This window comes from Parasteatoda tepidariorum, chromosome 8 (assembly GCF_043381705.1).
Source record: "Parasteatoda tepidariorum isolate YZ-2023 chromosome 8, CAS_Ptep_4.0, whole genome shotgun sequence".
NCBI classification, from domain to species: domain Eukaryota; kingdom Metazoa; phylum Arthropoda; class Arachnida; order Araneae; family Theridiidae; genus Parasteatoda; species Parasteatoda tepidariorum.
Genome location: NC_092211.1, coordinates 4,233,474 through 4,254,657, shown reverse-complemented (window position 1 = coordinate 4,254,657; position 21,184 = coordinate 4,233,474). Strand labels below are relative to the sequence as shown.

The 21,184-nt window shown below is 29.3% G+C and overlaps 1 protein-coding gene across 2 annotated transcripts in view; it reads right to left on the bottom strand.

Annotated features, from left to right (window-relative positions):
• Positions 1–850: 850 nt before the first annotated feature.
• Positions 851–21,184, bottom strand: part of LOC107456411 (putative ATP-dependent RNA helicase kurz) — a 90,759-nt gene continuing 70,425 nt past the window's right edge. For both annotated transcript variants that reach the window (XM_043053870.2, XM_043053869.2), the window contains exons 23-27: positions 20,250–20,364; positions 13,939–14,070; positions 5,805–5,967; positions 2,743–2,843; positions 851–978 (exon numbers count right to left, since the gene is read on the bottom strand). In XM_043053870.2, coding sequence (XP_042909804.1) covers positions 899–978; positions 2,743–2,843; positions 5,805–5,967; positions 13,939–14,070; positions 20,250–20,364 — 591 coding nt within the window. In that variant the 3' untranslated portion in view covers positions 851–898. The remainder of the gene's footprint in view (positions 979–2,742; positions 2,844–5,804; positions 5,968–13,938; positions 14,071–20,249; positions 20,365–21,184) is intronic.

The window sequence follows — 21,184 nt, the reverse complement described above, 5'->3', positions numbered from 1 at the left end:
AGACTAAAGAGAATCTACCTGCCCTGAAATGCACTATCTTTGTTTCCATAGCAGCAGATTTCGTGGTGGGGGGACTTCTTACTTTAGACAAACTATAAGTGAAGCCATCTGCTTTCTCTTGTTGCGTTCTTTTTTATTCCTTGTTAATCTTATAAGAGCTTCCTTAGACAATGAACGTAAATAAATACAGTGCAGAACCTCTTATCCGGAAATCGGAAAATCAGAATGAAATTCGGAACCGGAAATGAAATTTCTTCCATTAAAAAAATTTTTTTTCCCTGCAAAATTTTGTGCCCATTTTGTTATTTTGAGCGTACGGCGTATCGAGTTGACGAAAGAACTGATTTAGAGGACGGATCAAAAGCCGTTTGAAGACGAATCTCACATAAGCACAAATAGCTTATATATGTTATTAATGTTAATAATAACATTAATAACATATAAGCCTGCATATAATTTTTATTTCATAATTTCTTTCCTTATTTAAACTTAAGTGTATTATTATTTATAATTTTTTATTATTTCTAAAACTATTTAAAAATAATTTTTTTATTTTTGTTTTATAAACATTAAAAAAACGGCATTTTGTAGCGATTTAGAAAACCGGAAAAATCAGTTATCCGGAATCACGATGGTCCCTATCGTTCCGGATAATCGGTTCTCTACTGTATTTAGTTACTATATTTTTTTTTATAGAAAGAAGGCTTCTTCACCTAGTAATATTTTTAGGTAAAACTTTCTGTCTTTACTTTAGACAGAAGGAAAGTTGAAAGACTTGTTAGAGTTTGAGCATAGTTTATAAGGCATTGAAATATTATAGAAGAAGAAATAGTAATTGGTTAACAGTGTATTTGGAATGAATATATTTTATTATTCTTTTATTTACACATCAAGCTTCTCAAGATTTAGGAGGCCATCTCACTTCTACTTCTAAATGTTTCTCTGACGGCAACAAAGCTAAAAATTCTTGTAATAAATCTGCAAAAAAATAAATCAAAGTAAATGCACAGAAATTTCAGGGTGTATAGCCAAATTTTTGAACAAAAAATAAGCACTTTTAAAGTACCCAAAAATATTCTTAAACTCTTAATTTTTTAAAAAAATATAAGGAGATATTTCCGTGCCGTAATCTGTCGCGCCAACTACCACCACCAAGTTGACAAAATAGATAATGTACTTGTAAACTTTAAACTTTTTTTCAGCTAGTAAATTTTTTTGGGAAAAAAAAGAAGAAAAAACGTGTAGATGTTTATGATTTGAGTTCCTTTCTTTCTGTGACATTTTTAAAAAAAAGTTTCTTATGAGCCGCGGCCAAGAACTCGCGATTATTCTGCCGCAGATCACAATATGAAAATCTCCCCAAATATAATTCGGATATATATATACATACATATGAACTTCCATTAAGAGGAAGAAATTTTTCTTATTAGTGCGCATATCTTAATAATATTACATATCTGCCAATATGAATAGGAAAAAATCCAGTAGATTTTACGAAATATTATAAATTTCATGATAATTGTTGTAAAATGTACTAAACATTATAGACATAGGGAATTTTAGGGATTCTTATAGTCATCAAAATAGAAAAAAAACTAAATCTTATGTATGTATTATGGTTACTCACAATTTTGAATAATATTAGGCATTTAATTCATTAAATATAGTAAAAATATTTTTGAATTAAATTAAAAAGGGAGTTAATAAAAATAAACTCAACATTTTAGATAAAAAAAAAAGCTTTTAACTGGATTTTATAAATTAGGCTTGCTTCATTATGTATGTCACTTATTTAAACATTCAACCAAGCAATAATGTGTGTAAAAATTTTATTTTAATAGGGATTTTTTTAAGGAAACTTACTCAATTTTAGGGAATTTTCAAAAATGTACAAAAACTAGCAGAATTTTAATTAAAACAGTAGTCCAGGAGAAACTGGCAGAATACAGTAGAGTTGGCAGCTATGATATTATCACTGCAGTTGAATGAATTGTAAAAACATTGAATAGAATAGTGTGAAAACGCTTTTGGCATGAATGGTGATAAAAACCGACATGATAGAAAAAGGAATACACCTAATGAAAAAAGCACATTTAAGAGCTTAGAAAATAAGTACTTTTTAAAAAGTACCCTGTTTTTATTCATGAAACATTTTGATCACAAACCCCTCAAAATACTCTGACAACTCTTCTATGAAAAAAAGACCTACCTATTTCTTCAATGATTTTGATAATTATTTAACGATTTAATATAAACTCACCATTTCAATAAATATTTATTTTTATTAACATTGTAATTTTCTGCTATTTTAAGGTTTCTAAAGACATACATAAATTATTAGCAATTCAATTGGTGTAAAAACTTTCTGTTGAAAATTTTTCTAAAATGTATAATTATTCCACTTGAAATTGATCATATACTTTTTTGATGGATTAAAGTTGCATATAACTATTCCGCTTGCTATAATTACTAGTTATAATAGCTGAAAAAACTCAGAGGAATACCTAAAACAACTTCAACATACTCAAAACAAATAATGCTACAGTAAATGAAATATATGAATGGTATAATAATATAGTTGAAATTTCATCCTTAAATATTCTTACTCTGAGTGGTTACCATTTTTTAAAAGACGAAAATAAGAAACCAAATTCCCTTGTATTTTCTTGGTTATGTAATGGCAACCCCGCTATAGTTATAAAAAATATTTTTCTAAGCATTAATTAATTCACAAATTCTTACATTTGGAATCAGCTAGCCACACATTTTCTAAAGATTTACGGCAATCGATTTCTCGAGACGCCAGTGCATTTAGAAAATACACGTATTCAGGTTTATATGTTCTGAAAAAGAAAAATATTTTAGAAACAAAGATAAAAGCCAGAAACAATAAGTCAATTTTGAAATTTATTTATTTTCTGTTTGCAACAAAGCTGTAGATTTATATTATAATATACCGTATTATAAAAATATTTTGCCTTTTAAAATAAAGTATTCACACATTTCTTTAACTGTGGTGACCTGCTCACTGCTGCAAGTCCGGCATCCCCTAATAACGAGGAATACAAAAACTAATTTTTCTCTCTTTTTGATTATTCTACTACTTTTGTATACATAGCTATATTAACGATCTGCTTTTGTTATTATTGTTGCTTGTTCAACTATTCTTATTATTATTCAATACTGTTTACAGTATAAATTTAATTAAAAGCAGCATGTTTAATTATTTCTCTCAAAAATCATACCTCCACATTGGTGACCTTCAAATGTGATGTGAACACGCCTACCTCAACAGAAACTCTCACTTTGATTTGAACACGCCTACTTCAAAGGTCCATATTGAACAGTTCATTTGCTGTTTGTGACTGCGACATTATCCACTTTGTCGCACTGTGTCTACTTGCTAAACTGTGTGCATCTTTGACGAAGCATTCCAACGAAGAATTATGACAACTTAAAAGTATATTTAATAGATGGTGTTTTCAATATAAATGTAAACAGCAACAAGCTCTTGTCCGGTTAAAAAGTATACAGCTTATTCTGCGAGGCGATAGTTTCAAACAGATAATAAAAGAAATATGCTTATTTTTTAACAAGAAAATATATAATTTATGAGTTCAAATATGCTGTAATTCTGGAGAGTTTGAAGTGAGTTATTTAGAGATGTTAAAAAAAGGACTATTTCGGTAGAGTTTTGTTTTGGCCACTTGTTTATTATTGTTTGTGCCATCATATGTTGTTAGCATATTGGTCGAGTTCATTTTATAAATAATCATTTAGGTTTAAATTTTGTATATTGTTAACAAGGTAAGTTTTACAATCAATTAATTCTAGAATAAATTCCTTTTTAATATCCCCTTTCCAGTTTCATTTGCCCAGGCCCAATAACTACTAACGATTTGTATCCCATTTACCTAATAATTGAATAGGATGTGTGTTATTGTTGTAGTTCGCTATGCAAGTAGGCTTATTATCTTTTGAAAATAAAAATTTTCTTTACTCAAAAAAATAAATAAATAACTACAGAATGTTCTGAATTTTTTTTTCTAAATACATACATTTTTTAAGCTCTAAGCAAAATAATTGATCTAAAATGTTCTAAATAAAGTAAATTGTTTCTCAAAAAATTAAAACTGAGTTCTTACCTCAAATAAATAAACAAAATAAAATTAAATAAAGAAAAATATACAAAAACTTCTTTGATCACTTTTAAGTTATAATATAAATAACTTAAAGCAAAGCATAGTTAAAATTTTTTTATTAGGTTACTGAAGTGAAATACATTATTGTAAATTAACCTAAAGGAATATTTAGATGGATTCTATTCATATTTCATTTCATAAAGAAAAAGCAAAACAAGAGATGGAAATAAATAAAAACAAATGTATTAAAAATAAAAGCAGTGGTGTCTGATGCAAAAACAATTAATTATTGATTTACAATAAAAATACTTATTATTATCAAAATTTTGCTTTAAACAGAAAAAATAATTTAATTATGTTAAATCTTAGTTGCGCAGTATGATTAATTGTGCATCTTGGTATCGTACGTAAAATATCAGTCTAAATAAAGTGGATATAAAGGATGGTAAAATAATTCAAATTAAGAAAAAAATTCCAGCTTTTCTTTAAAATTCACTGATTTTTCCAGGTTTAGATTCAAATTTCCTTCACTTTTCCAAGTGGGTGGCCACCCTGAAAAAAATATTGATTTTAAAAACTATGTGGAAATCAATAGTAATGACTGCATAAAAAATATTTGAAGGAGATTTCTACAGAAAAGAAAACCAAATATTTTACTTTAATATTCTTTATTTTTATTATTATCAAATGATAATATAAAAAATCACAAGCATTTTTTTCTACTCCAATGCGCGAGAAAGGCACATTTTAAATGTAATTCTGAAGAAAAAACAAAACTTTCGAAATTTTCTGCAGAAAAATAACCGAAATTTGTTACTTCTCAAAAGAAAAATCTTTCTGCAATAACCCTCTGCGACAATGTCGCCACGATTCTGTCATCCATAAACCAACAAAACACATATGATAACATGCTAGCAATTAGGTAACAAAAGAGTAGCAATAAACATCAAAGACCTTATTTACAGGCTTGGATCGAGAGACGACCAAAGACCATCATCATTGATTTGTTAATAACGACGCCTCGATCCCACACAACTTCAGCCTGTTTACACTGGACTGCAAATGGCAACCCATTAGCGAACACGACCGTGAACTTATTACAGCTCTCTCGATCGACACTCAAAAGTACGGTGATCTTAATACAGACCTCCTGGCTTCTCACGAAACAGCAATGAATCAACTAATGGCCTTTTCACGGATAAAATTCTGGTGGGGAAGTACTGCAGCGTGTTTACCACTACAAAAATACAATTCACTTGTATACAAGACATGTCAACTCGATTTTATGTAAGACGTACACGACTCTCCCGACACTTATTGCATAAAAATCAAATGCCAAAATCGAAATGAAATAAGGCATTTTTTTTTTCAAAATACAAATTAACAAGCAATACAATTATGGGAGTTGCATGGGATTGACATCAACTGGAATTAATTTCTACCTTAAAATAAATGACCAAAATTATCTAAAACACTAAAAGAATGTATTGACAATTATGAGTAATTTATAAATAGCATTATAATTCAACTATAAGTTTTCAATTCAGAAAAAGCCATTCTTCTGAGCAATGAAACTCTAATGTATACTAAATATTGCTTTCCATACATAACAACTACAATGCATATTAAATTTAAATAGATATATAAATCAAAAGAACATACGTAGCCCATTTCTTTAGAACAAGAGAAGGTGCTAAAAGTCTTTGATAATTTTTAAAAAAGGGACACACTTGGCCATCTAATAAAAAGAATGTAAACCACTGGTATTTCGGAATTCCTTTTGGCATCTCTATGTTTGTATTTAATATCTCCCACGACCAACAACCTGAAAGACACACAATATAGTAAACAATGATGCAAATTAATTAGGCACAGTTTATAATTAAGTAATAGTTTATTGCACGTACTTAATTATTTTATATTCTCTAAGTCAGATAAATTCAATAAACAGCATTTTGTGATAGCATGCGTGGTCACCTAATTTATACTTTTAATGTTATCTGACACTACATGCTTTTATTTATTTATATTTCTTTTGAAACATCTTTCTAAAAAAATATTTATTTAAAATCAAAGGTAAATGAATATAAAAATATTTATGCATATAAAGGCAAAATGAATGTAGTTCTAATTCGTTTACAAGAAACGTAAAAAATCGCCATTGACACCTCACTAGAGCTGCACAATGGGCTAATGGCGACGGTCTGGGAAAATCCCTGAAGATGATCCGAAGACATGCCGACTCAATTTTTCTAAAAAATTCAAGGACTTTCAAGGAACTGGACTCAAATTTTTCAAGGACCTATTCGGCATTAGTTATATGCTAAAGTACATGACAACGAAATTTTACAATTACGTAGAAGCAGCAATTGTATATTTTTAAAGCGCAATGCTTATTTGACAACAAAGAAAAATATATATTAAATTTATCAGCTAATAATACAAATGGTTGATAGCTACATTGCTGTTCCAAATAACTTTGAAAAATTCCAATTGACCAAAAAAAAATAAATTATCCAATTGGGATACAAACGATACTAGCCAACATTTAAAAACTAGCATCAGTGAACTCTTCATACAAAATTTAATGAATTATGCATATTACATTAAACAAGCATAGTAAATAATTGATAAAGTTTGCATGATTGCGCGGTTATTAAAATATAAATATTTTCTTCTAATAAGTTAGATCAAATTTTAGGTTACAGAAAAATTAGATAAAACATCAAAATATATCCATTTAATATATCTGTCTTAATTTTAATAACAAATTGTCTATTTTGTTACTTTAGAATATCAGTAATGTACTTTGAAAATAATAAAATCTATTGTAGAACAATATTTTACATATAACTAACTAAGACTTACCAAGCTTTATTTTTAAAATATATCCATAAAATGTGAAGCGTAATTTTTAAAATTTTGTGAACATGTATAATTTTCACAAAGCATAATTTTTAAATTGTATTTACAGAAATATAGATATACTATATGCAAATCAAAATTATAAGAAAGGTGAAGTAAGTCTCGAAAACTGCGTAAATTACGCATCACAATGTGTGATTTGTAAATTGAAATTGAATTGTGGTGTATGTTTCTAAAATCAGAACAATATGAAAAGCAAATGATACAAAACACACAAATTAAAAAGTCGTAAGTCATAATGTGTGATACATAAATAACTTAAATTTGAACTCTGTTGCGTGGTTAGCTAATAGTTTTCATGTGAATAGTGCTTAATATAGAACAGCTATGTATGATTCTTGAATCATTTTGATGAGAATTGTGAGTTTCTTAAATCTCTCTTAAGTGAATTGCAACGCGTGATTTGAAAACTACTAGAATAAGAAATGTGAGGCATGATTCTGAAATTACTTAAATACGTATCCTGTTATATGATACAGAAATAACTTTATTTGAAATCATGATGTGTGATTGATAAATCACTTAAATGCAAATCATGATGTGAGATTTATAAAATACCTTAATACGAATCCTGATGTGTAATTTGCAAATCACTTTAAAGTAATATTCAATATGTGATTCATTATTCGCTTTCATTTAAATCGCAATTCGTGGAACATTTTATATGAATTCCAATCCGTAAATCAAGAATCAGTTAAGGTTTATTCATAATCAATAAAACCCGTAGAACTAAATTTGATTTATTAGCAGTAAAAACTAAATGTGAAAATTTGATTATAAATGATAAAAAATTAATTTATCCTTTGTACATAAATTAAAAGAACAGATAGGATAACAATATTAACCTGTCGTTATAATGAAGTTAACACATTTAACATATTTCTAAATTGATTAAACACTATATATCATTTGAAAACTATGACTACATAAAAAACCTAAAGTTTGATAGAAATTTCAGCTTTCAAAACATCAGAGAGATGAACAATAATCTGGTGAGAAAAAACTAGGAGAGAAAAATTTTGCATCTTCTTTAACCCCTTTTCATTTCAAGCATTAAAAATTGCATCTATCAGAATTTCTATAATTTTCCTTTAAATTTATTTATTACTTTTTTACTGCTTTTTTGTAAGAAAGATTAGTATTATTTTAAATCTTAAAAATTCAAGTACTTTTCAAGTACCCAATGGCAGAATTTAAGGACTTTTCAGGGACCTGATTTTTTCCAACTAAATTCAAGGACTTTCAACGTTTTTCAAGCACCGTGGGAACCCTGATTGCAAATTTGATCCTCAGCAGAGGGGATGGCTCCCTTGCCTTGGTAGCCCGACAACCTGCGTGCGAAGTCAAACACTTTATGGTAGAACAGTTTAACGAGGACCGATACTGCGCACCCTCGGTTCATACGCAGGCCAATCAAAGTGATCACCCACCTGCTTACTGACCGCAGCCAGTGATGCTTGACTTTGGTGTTCTACTGGGTACCGTCTATTTACGATCAGTCTACTGCGGGACTCATTGTAAGAAGAAGGATATGGACAAAGAAATAAAAGAGTAAAAATAAAATAGTTTAATAAAGTTGTGAACTTTTAAATTGCTTGGTTTATAATACATAGCTACCAACTCTTCTGGATCTCTTCTCGTCTACTGGTTTAATAAAAATTCTGATGGTTTTTGTACATTTTTAGAAAATTCTCCCAAAATTGAGTAAGTTCCATGAAGAAAAAAAAATCCCTATTGAAATAGAATTTTTATGCAATTTATTGCTTGCTTGAACAGAATATTTCAATAAATATTTCTAAAACATAATGAAGAGAGCCTAGTTTGTAGCAATCAGCTTATAGTGTATTTTTTTAAAGAAAAATTTCAGTTTATTCATATTTAGAACTCGCTTTTCAAATATCAATAATAAATTATTTATTAGTATTCAAAATTATAAGTTAACACAATAAAAAACGTTTCAAACTTAAGTCAATTTAATGTCAATTATAAATGGAAAACATTGCAGTTTTTCTATTTTGATGACTATAAAAATCTCTATGCATAAAATATTTAGTACATTATGCAAGAATAGCTGCCAACATGGATAGGAAAAAATCCAGTAGATTTTACGAAACATAAATTTCATGATAATTGTCCCATAATATACTAAATATTTCACATATAGGGAATTTCAGGGACTTTTATAGTTATCAAAATAGAAAAACTGCAATATTTTCCAGTTATGATTGACATTATACATATTATGCATTACGTATACTCATAATTTTGAATATTAAAAGGCATTTAATTCATTAAAGATAGTAAAAAGATTTTTAGAAATGAGGCTCACTTTAATATGCATTAGTAAAACTTAGTTAGATAATCAAGCAAAAAGTTCAAAAATTTTATTTCAATAGGGATTTTTTAAGAAAACATACTCAAGTTTAGGGAATTTTCTAAAATGTGCAAAAACAAGGAGAATTTTAAATAAACCAGGAGAAACTGGCAAAATCCAGTAGAGTTGGCAGCTATGCAACACTTATCAGAAAATTTATATTTTGTAAATGAATTTTTTCCTGTCCATGTTTGCAGCTATGAGAATAGTATCATATTTTATTTTATAACTGAGGCTGAAATGTAACCCAATTTTTGAGTTAAGACTACTCATGTTCCAACTACATTTTGAACCCAATGCAAGGGAATTTCTGTATCAAGTACTTAATGCCTTCTTGGGGGACTTTTTGATGGCACTAACCGCATTTGCATAGAGAGAAAAACCTCCCACAGTTAGCCCGATGGCAAGGTGCATGGTTAAATTTGTATCGAATTGTTAATTAAATTCCATAAAGTATAACATTATGTGCATTTAAATTGTTAATACAAACATCATTTAGACCCGAACTTTTTTGTCTCGTAGACCCCTTGCCATGCTTTTCGGTTTTGGGAAGACCCACCCTGCTTACCTGATATCGAATTTATGTAAATTCATAAACTTCAAATGTATTTTTGACCGCTGGTATAATGCTACTCACTGTACTGTGAAAGATTTAAATTTCTAACTGTAGTGAAGTTTAGTGTAATTTTATACCTTAGTATTTAAATTCAAATTAAAACGAACCTAATTAAAATTTAGTATCATTTATAGAAAACAACTAAGTAATAATTAAATGCTATTAGTGGGAGGGATGAACCTGATGCTTTAATAATAAATTATCAACATATGGCATCAATTTAGTTAGGTTTAATCTCAAATCTCCTCAGGTTAATGATTTCCAGTCTGTTTCTTTTCTTTTTGTTAGGAGATTGGCAACTGTGCTGAAACCCCTTTCCGCTAGGTATGTAGATGGAAAAGCAATTAAAAACTTTCTTGCGATATTCCTTGATACGGGATAAGTATATGTGCAAGCTCTTACAAGTTCAAATTTATTGCGACCACATAACGAATGCCTACAACTTTAACAATTTTATGAAACATACTAATTTAATTTAATTAATAATATGTAAATGGAATAAAATAGTGCACTATAAAACCCCTACTCTGCTACTAATATTATAATTATAAGCTTGCATACAAAACCGTAGTAGTGTATCGTCAGTCTGTTTATTATGTTTTCATGTAAAAATAAAGCAACAAATCTCCGTGATCTTAACCACAGATAAAGTTGGAGGTCTAGCTAACTAAAGAGTTGACACAGGCTAGACTACAATTAAACACTTTTTTGTTACAAAATAAAACCTTACAAGCAGAGAAAATAAAAATGTACACGGGCGGAGCTCAGGCAACTGCTAGCTTATAATAATTCAGCTTCATATATCAGAAAATAATCTTAATAACTTAACTTTTTACTTCATAGCTACTTTTATGAATTATGTAGAATGTAGATAGACATATTTCTTCATATTATAAGGTACTATAATGTAAGTGAATAGGTACTATCAGTGTATGTTGATTATTCCATTCATGAAATACCAAAATTAAAGTCACAATCTGCTTACATGAGAACCACTATCTTTGACCCCCGTTTTCATTTCATGGACCCCCAATTTCCCCCCCCACTTGACATGGACCCCTTGCAGGTTGGTGTCGACCCCTGGGGGTCGATATAGATCACTTTGGGAATCACTGATTTAGACATATGCGAAAAAAATTTACAGAAAAAAATCCCACATTTTTTCAATATTATTTGCTGCTTATTTTTTACTTCACTGTTATTTTTTGTCTCCTGTCAAAAAATTTCTTTCTTTCTTTTTTGAAAAAAATAAAATATCTTAATTTACTTTGATCAACATTTCAAGACGAAAACTGAATCGAATTTAGACACAATAATGATACAAATTTTGCGTAATCAAGTAGGCACTGAAGCATTGTTTGTAGACACTCATTTTTTGAATACTTGTGTATAGTTTGTCTAAAGTAAGAACTCCCCTATCCATTCGTCTGGACCCGCGGCGGTGACTATGGTAACGAGGTATAACTATTTCATGCGGGGTCATTGCTTAGGACAGGTTTTGGCTTGGGTTGATGAGAGAAAGTTGATCTTTTTCTTCGGTCTATATTCCAGGCGATTAGCTCACAGGGAGAAACTTTGTCGGATGAACTGCTTCAGTGTCAGAGACTTTTGGCACTAAAAAACAAAAGAGTGGATTCCCAGCCATCTATGGTAAGGAGCAAGGGAACACAAATCCAAGTTGCTCTGGATTGTCAAACATAAAACCACATATTGAAGCGTAATGAATGGTTTGAACTTATAAACACATCAAATAATTACTATTTACATTTATTTACAATTTATACATGACTAGTTTAGTTTAAATGCGGCATCAAATATTTAAGATGCAAATACGCAAAGATCAAATAATAGAACACCATTAAAATGCAATTCTAAAAAGTAAGAATTAAAGTTGTAGTTAAAGCAAACTTAGTTAATAAATAATTATAAAAACAATTTATGCAGAATATGATGAGTGATGTCACGTCGCTTCAATATAAAAAACACAATGAAAATGAATGTCTCTGCTGACCTACGAGAAACTGGACTGAGACAGATTGATATTAAGGCAGTACCAGATAAGCCTACTTTAGACTCCTAACAGGTCATGATTGTCTAGGAGAACACCTGCATCGTATAGGTATTTATGACCACCCTCAGTGTCTGGAGCACCAATGAATAGAGAGCACCTCCATTGCTGTAGGACTTGACTCTGAGACCGCAAGATATTGGCGTGCGAGAGAGCTTTTGGGAAGATGACTTTGGCCTTTTGTTATTTTCTATTTTTATTGTTCCTCTGTGTTATTGTTTGTATTCTCTGCCATTGGAAATAAAAAAATCTTCGGTCTATAGTGTTAGCCTTAGAGTGAGGAGAAGCTACCTTCCTTGAAACGTACTATTTTTGGTTCCATAGCAGCAGACTGCATCAGAAGTTGTGGCGGGGGGAGTTTTTACCGTAGACAAACTATAATAGAAGCAGCAATCCCATTTTTTCATTTGGGTGCGAGATCATTACTTAGCAATAATTATGAAAAATAAAAATGCTTTCTTTAAAATAGTCGGACTTCTATTTAATGAACTTCCAGTTTGAGAATTTCTCTATTTTGTGATTTTTTTTTGAGGAACCAAGAACATTTAGGAAATTTCTTTGTAAAACAACTTCCAAATAGCGAAGTGAATCTTCTATTTAACGAACTTTTCTTTGAGATCCACTTTCCCTATTTCCTCAAATATTTCGGAACATTTCAAACCTGTTTGCACATTTTATGAGGGAAATGACATTGAATTGACTTTTGCAGCCACTTAACTTTTAGAGAAAGAAGTAAAATCCCTTTTCCTTTTTGTTTGTATTTCAAAAATGATGGTACAGCTAGGAGAGAACCACGAAATTAATGATGTACTGAATATTGATTTTCTTTTTATTGATTCTAAAGCTTCAGCCAAAGAAACAGTAACTGAGTCGGATATTTTGGACAGCGCGAAAAATAAAATCAATGCAGCAACAAATTGTGAGGAAGATGAAGACAGAAATGATGAAGAAATCACCAANTGATTTTCTTTTTATTGATTCTAAAGCTTCAGCCAAAGAAACAGTAACTGAATGGGATATTTTGGACAGTGCGAAAAATAAAATCAATGCAGCAACAAATTGTGAGGAAGATGAAGACAGAAATGATGAAGAAATCACCAAACCTTCATATGATAAAATCATTTAAAAACAATTCGATAGTCGCTAATAATTAACAAGATAAAGATGTATCAATCGCTATTTTAATTATGTCTAGTGTTTTTGAATTCAAAACCTGTTTTTATTGTTTAAGTATTTCAAATTGTGATTTTCTATTTAACATATTTTCCATATAACGAATGTTTTGAGGATGTAACGACTTCGTTAAATAGGGGTCCGACTGTATAATATTTATTTTTAACCGGAAATAGTTGCTAACCAATTAACCCCTTAACGGTCAGTTAATTTTCAAGAAAACGGTCATAAAGGTACCTATTTTTTTTTTTAATTAGTGCTATTTGATTAGTGCTGACATCTAGTTTACAATAAACTAACTATCCACAGTTACCTTAAAAATATCCTGGTACTGCCATCTTGTATGTAAAATGAGAAATAAAATGTTTTCGGGGAAAAAAAAAGAATTAGTTTTATTCTACCCAGAACACTCCAGCCCAGAAATCTCAGGGAAGTGAGAAATAGAGGGTGAAACCTCACCCTGCCATTTCACAAGAGCGAGAAGGAAGGGGTAAAGGGAAAAAAAAAGACATTTTAATTTAAAAAACAAATGGGAAAGAGATATTAATTGATGAAATTTAGTCTACTTATTAATTAATCTACTGAACTTTTTTCAGGACTGAAGAGTGAAATCCAATTTATAATATATATAAACACTCACCCACTTTGACGTCCATTGTGACATATATTTTATCTTTGGAAGCATCATATTGTGGATCTTCTTTGGGTTCAGAAAAACTACAAAGACTGGGTGCGATGCCGGGTATCCACTGACTTTCTATTTCAACAACTCCTACAAAATTAATACAATCAATATATGATGCAAGAACATATATATAACTAGTGCATTGAAGGGAAAAAAAAGCATATTTTAAGTCATACGAAATCTTTATATTAGTTAATACAGGGTGCATAGCCAAATAAGCACCAAAAAATAAAATAAGTACCTTTTACGCACTTAAAAAATATTTTCAAGCACTATATAAATTCATATGTGCCAACTTTTAATCCCTTCCCTTATAATTTTTCCCAGTGGTATTGAAATGGAATTAGAATTTCAATTTTAAGCAAAAAATATGTTGTATTTGAAAAACCATAAGCTGACGAACACGTTACTAACGCATATTAATATATATGCTTAACTTTTTTAAGAATAGTGGTGATGAAAATCATTTAAAAATTTAGTTTATGAAAGAAAAAATAGTCNTATCCACTGACTTTCTATTTCAACAACTCCTACAAAATTAATACAATCAGTATATGATGCAAGAACATATATATAACTAGTGCATTGAAGTTAATACAGGGTGCATAGCCAAATAAGCACCAAAAAATAAAATAAGCACCTTTTACGCACTTAAAAAATATTTTCAAGCACTATATAAATTAATAAAATGCAAACAAATTTTCAAAGACTTTACATGATCATGATAAAAGTTTTTGACAAAGAATTCTTTTCTTGGTTATATTAGCCATTAAAAAATGATCGAGAGATTTTTCTGTTCGATATCAGAGGGTGGAAAATGAAGTCTGAAATTGAGAATATCTTGCAAAATGCAGCACAGTTGCACACGAGAGTGCAATCTCACCAAACCCAGATCACATGCAGACTTGCAAGCATTTCATCAAGCCTGTAAAATGATCTGCACTTTCATATGCTATGGACCAATAATATCTTGAAATAGATTGTGGTTGAATGAATTGTGAAAGCCTTGAATAGAACAATGTGAAAAGCACGGTTTTGCATAATACTGAAAGGGAAAAATTAATATCATATGATATTATAATATATAAGTTATTGATAAGGCACAAAATTTCCATGTTTTAAAAATGGTGAAAAGTTGCATTTTTCCCCTTGTAATTTAAAGCAGAAATAGTTCTTTTTTTTCGACTTTAGAAAAAGTAGTATCCAGTTTGAAGAGATAGAAAATAAAGTTTCAGGGCAAAAATGAATGTCCGCGACCAGTTACGGGATTGTTCTCTTTGCGGAGAATGTACATAATGGTTTATTCATTGAAGATTCTTGGGGAATTAAAAATATGTCCATATTGAAAGCTGCCAGTCTTGCAGAAAGTTAATAACAGGAGGTTTCACTGTATATATATATATATAGATAGACATATATACAGTCCCTGGTCAAGTTATTACAGGCACTGTAGCGTTTTAATAATTACATGTTTTGTACGAGTTTATAGGCAATACTTTTATATTTAGACATAAATATAATTGGGTTTTTATTCAGAAATTTTTTTTATGGACTTCCTATTTGATTTATTTTTAATATAATTACAATGTTAACCAATTTATATAGAAGTGTAAACAAATGCAAACCGGCTTCAGTTGCTTTATGCACTGTGGCTTTATGCACTATGTTTTATTTGTTTCGCAGTTTTATACTACGCAGTTATTTGTTTACTTTGGGAGCAGTGTATAAACAATCAATTGGAGGCAAAAAAGGCAATCTTTCACCGTGTAAAAGAGCTGAAGTGAAGGCCCTTGTGAATGCTAAAATATTTTCAAACCACGAAATATCATGGACATTGAAGGTTTCTGAAGTTATGTACTACGCATAGAGAAGAAAAAATTTCCCCCTTGTTTTCTTAGCATTTATAACTTATTTTATGGGTTTGCAGCTTATGTGCCATAAATAAAACTTAATTCTTTTTTTTTTTTTCTTCCTCTTCACATTCTTAAATTTCTTCGTTAAACTCACTTTTCATTTTTGTCTTTTTATTGTGTGACGGACTTAGAGAGCCTACTTCTACTCCTAGATGGCACTGTCTCTATGTTAGAGGGAGAGACTAAGGCATTCTTTGTGAATCATTGTGTGAGAATGAAAGTGAAAAAGCCCGTGTGGCATACAAAAAGACTATTTTTTATAGCATGTCTGTGACAAATTTAAAATCTTCAATAAGTTCATGTTTTTTTTAAAGTTATTAAATTTATTTGTCATGCTTAACGCAGTAGTTATTTCGTATTAGTATATTTTGAAGTAGCTCAGCCTATATACCTGATATATACACACAGATATGTATATGGGTCATTCTCACAAAAACAGTCATTTTCATGTCCCCAGTATATTTTATGTTTGTTTTACAACTTACGAAAAAAAATTTTCAGGGAAAGTGTCCTTCAGAATGCAAGCTAACAAAAGAATAAAAATAAAATTATCAATTTTTATTTTTTATTTATTTTAGGTAATTAAAATATACCAATATGTCATTCCCTCACTTGTCCCCACTGCTGATTTAAAAAAAGAAAAAAATTGTTTCTGAAATAAAAATTTTTTTTTTACAAATTCGTGTTTTTTATTTCAGAATACTGAAATATAGAATTCAGAAAATCAATTTTAAATTTAATTTCTGATAAAAATATTAACACAGCACTATTTTAAACTTTGTCCCCAGTGTTTCGCGTCATTCCCTCACAACAATGTTCTTATCACCTGCAATCTTCTTAGAATAAAAATATTTTAATAAAAACTTCAGAAGTTAACAACTGGCATCATAGAACAAAATTGCAGTATGTTTCCATCTTCAACTTAAAGAAGCTTTGCTGTGGAATAAATTTGAATGAATCAAACCAGGTAAAATTTTTTACATTTGTCATTCCCTCATGTCATTTTTTAGAGTAAAATAAAATACAACTTCATCGAGAAAGTGGATAATTATATGTTGCTTTCTTGTATGAATATAATTGTATGTGATTGACTTCAGAAATTAATTAGGCCTAACTGTTATTTTTAAATTTTATTGAATTCGTCATTCCCTCACTAGTGTATAAAGTGAGGGAATGACGCTGAAGTGAGGGAATGATTCAAGATGAGTATATTATTAAATTTTTTTTTGTTCAATCGTGCCAGCCAATTTTATTTCCCAAACCTGTAAAAACTATTAAATATATAAGACTAAATTATAATAAATATTAGATATACTTAGTATGTTATCATTTTCAAACTTTAGGTAGATGTAACTTAGATAAAAACATGTATTAAAATAAAATATCATTCCCTCACTATTAGTGTCATTCCCTCACTTTTTAAATAGTGAAAATAATTAATTTACTTATTAATTAATTTGAAAAATAAATTAAAAAATTAATAAATTAATTTATTAAATTAATTAATTTATTTATTAAATTAATTAATTAATTAATAATTATTATAAATTAATTAATTATAAATTAATTATTTAAAAAATTAATTAATTTAAATATTAAGTATAATTTATAGGATATATACTTTCTTTATAATGCTATTACATATTTCTATTAATATAGAAAGTTTCAGAGCTTTTTATTCACTTTACTTTTTTGGGATTTTATGAACTGAAAAATGACAGTTTTCGTGAGAATGACCCATATATATAAGGGTAGCCACTCAAATCTGGAAAAAAAAATTCCTGTTTTTTCATTGTATATATTATACACAGATATTAGGAGGTAACATAATTACTGTGCTCTTGTGTGAGCCATATTGGGTTAACTGTTTTAATTAAGTGAAAAACTTAGAGGAACAGCTGAACACATGTAAAAGAAATAGATTAGCATAGCTGACTATCACCTTTAAATATCACATAGATTATGCTTTGAGTGGTTACCATTTTTTAAAAGACAATAGTAAGAACTTTCATTTTCTTATCAAATTGAAGACTGTACTGGACACAGCGGCGGTAAAAAAGAGAACAGAAGTATAATCTTTGAGGCATTTGCATAAATGAAACATTTATTCAGACACTTGACAGCTGATCAATTGTGAATAATCAAATCCATAGGTCCTCATGACTTACAGGTGTGCAATGCTTTTTTCCCCCTGTGAATCGTGGGAGGTTTACTTTCAAAAAGGTATTAGTTATGTTCCCTATCAAATCATAGGTAGGTGTAAGGTGGTGTAAACCTAATAATTGAAACCGACTGAGGATTGGAAGCTCCTATTCGGTATCATATGCCTAACTTGAATATCTATGCTAATAGTAAAATTATATTTATTTATCTTTAGCTACATCCAGAATGATGTATTTATATCAAACTTCTTTATATATTATTTTTAATCTTTGTTAAAGTTTAAATAAATATCCTTGTAGATAGTTATTGTAGATTATTTAATTATTTCTACATCTTTGAAAATATACTAAAAACAATTTTTATTGTGTTATACTTCGTTATTAGGGTACCCTTCCCGTAAAAGGACAACTCTCATTAACGGACAATTTTTTCGGTTCCAAGAATATCCACTTAACGGAGATTTTACTGTACAATATATATACATATATACACATATATACACACAAACACAGGGATCTGTCTAGGCTTTTTTTTTTAAGAGGAACATAATTTGTGAAAATTAAAAATTATATTAAAAAACCAACACAAAAATATAATAAAATAAGAAAATATTTTTAAAAATTGCCACTACAAATAAAAAAAAATAAATGGTAATAATCCATTTTTCATATTTGTTCAAAACAATTTTGCTATTGAAAAATTTTAGGCTTAAAATTGTATTCAAATTTAAAACTCCATCAATATAATTGTCCTTAGTTAACTTGAATAAAATACATTTAACAACACTAGCACTAAAAGTTATCTTCGTTATGAGAACATTTTCGACTGGGTAATACAGAAAAAAGTTTCACAGAGAAAAAAATGCTTCATAAAAAAAAATAATAATTTTTTTTTCTCTATTATAGATTGCAACGAGAACGGATTTGCATTGAACTAGTGATTTTTGTCCCACTTCAATTAAGGAACGGAGTGGCAGACTCTTATTTTCCCACGGCATTTCAGCATGCTTTCAGCCAAGCATTGGGAGAAAAAGTGCTCTTTTTACAAGCTGTGTGGGAAGCAAATTCATAATAGTAATCTAGCAGGAGGATTTCATTGCAAATCAAAATGTATAATTAACCCTAAGTTTATAGTTTTATGGGGATAGAACAAAAAAATTATTAAGAGATGGGGGGAGAGAATCTTGCTTTTTCAAAAGTATTTTGTGAAACTATAATTTATCCTTGAGTTGAATTTTTGAAGGTAACGCTAAACGATAGTAAATTTGCTGTGGACAGACCCCTGAAACATGATTATTTTTTGCCTTATGTATAACTAAAAATATTGTTAAGCTATTTCACTACTAAAGAATTAATCTTTCACCTGTCACCTTGCCTTATCTTTGCAAAGAAAGGAGAGAAAATGATACTGCTCTCCTGAAAAAATTCAGACAGCGGCATCTTTTGATCTTTTCATTTGGACCACACAGGTTATGAGGCCTCTCAAGTTGAAATGATATCTTAAATGCTCTCAATGCTTCCCATTGAAAATTTCTTCAAGTTTCTTATCAATTTGAAGATTTATTTAATAAAGCTGGGGTAAAAAATAGAACAGAAATATAATCTTTGATGCGTTCATATAAATGAAACACTTATTCAGACACTTGATAGCTGATCAATTCCATAGGTCCTCATGACTTAACTGTGAATCGTGGGAGGTTTACTTTCAAGAAGGTATTAATCATGTTCCCTATCATTTGATAGGTAGGTGTAAGGGGATGTAAACCTAATAATTGAAACCGACTGAGGACTGAAAGCTCCTATTCGGTATCATAATAGGAAAATTGTATTCATTTATCTGTTGCTACATCTATTTACATCAAATTTCTTTATATATTCTTTTTTATCTTAAAGTTTAAATAAATATCCTTTAGATAGTAATTGTATTTCTACATCTTTGAAAATATTCTAAAAACAATTAACATTATTAAACTTTGTCATTAGGGTACTTTTTCGGTCCCTTGAATGTCCGCTTAACGGAAGTTTTACTGTATATATATATTGAAAAAGTGGTGTTCAGGTTTGAACAGATAATAAATAAATATTGGAGTGTCCGATTTGCAGAGAGAGTACATAATGGTTTATTCATGGGAAATAATGAGGTGCACAAAATGAATTTATTTTAAGAGTATGAATAAAAGAAATAGTTCACCCTTCATGTAGTATTTAGAAGTGTGGTTGATTTCTTGATAAACAACATATTCAGGCAATTCAGAAAAGAGAATTGAACTTGGATGGATGAAGACAGGATCTTTCAATTCCATACACTAAAATAGAAACACAACATAAGATTAAAAGATTAATCAACCCTTTGTTGCGGCACAACGATTTTGAAACACAAAGAATAAAATATAATGGAGAAATAAAATAACGTAGATTTTACTATACCAGTTAAGTTCTGATACATCATGCACATCAAAAAGAGAAATTCAAAATTGGAAATAATATATGCACTCACATTCAGCGAAGTAAAAAATATGCAGATTAATCTTAATCTAAAGATTTTTTTAAACCATTATTTATAGTTACTTAAAACTATTAACACTCAACATACTGCAGTACTGGCAATAGTACCATCTCTTGAGGAATAAAAGAAGTATTTTTGCATCAGCGGATATTTAATCGCCAAAAAATTCTTTTTAAAATTTTCTTCAACAAATACGAGAAATTTGAAAATGTAACGGCGATGGTCGCAAAATACAGGAGTTTTAGTTTAAAAACAGAAGATTTGGCATGCATTATTATACCTGCAAAATTTGGTATGCATTATTTACCTATAATAATAGTTTATGATAATAATTTTTAATTTTAAAATGTACTACAAAAACACATTTATTAAGGGATTAATTACAAGTTAACTGTTACTTCGTTTTTCCCCTGCTATTTATTAATTGTCAGCTTGTTTTTTTTAATAGTTATTAATTGTCAGTTTTTTCCCACAATAAATGTTATTTGTTTGTGATTTCTCGTTAAGTTGTTCTTTTATTTGTTATATTGTCTTTGTAGCTGAAATATCATAACTACTCAAAGACATTAATATATATCGTTGATATTTCAAACAATTACATTATTTTATATCTGTCGTTG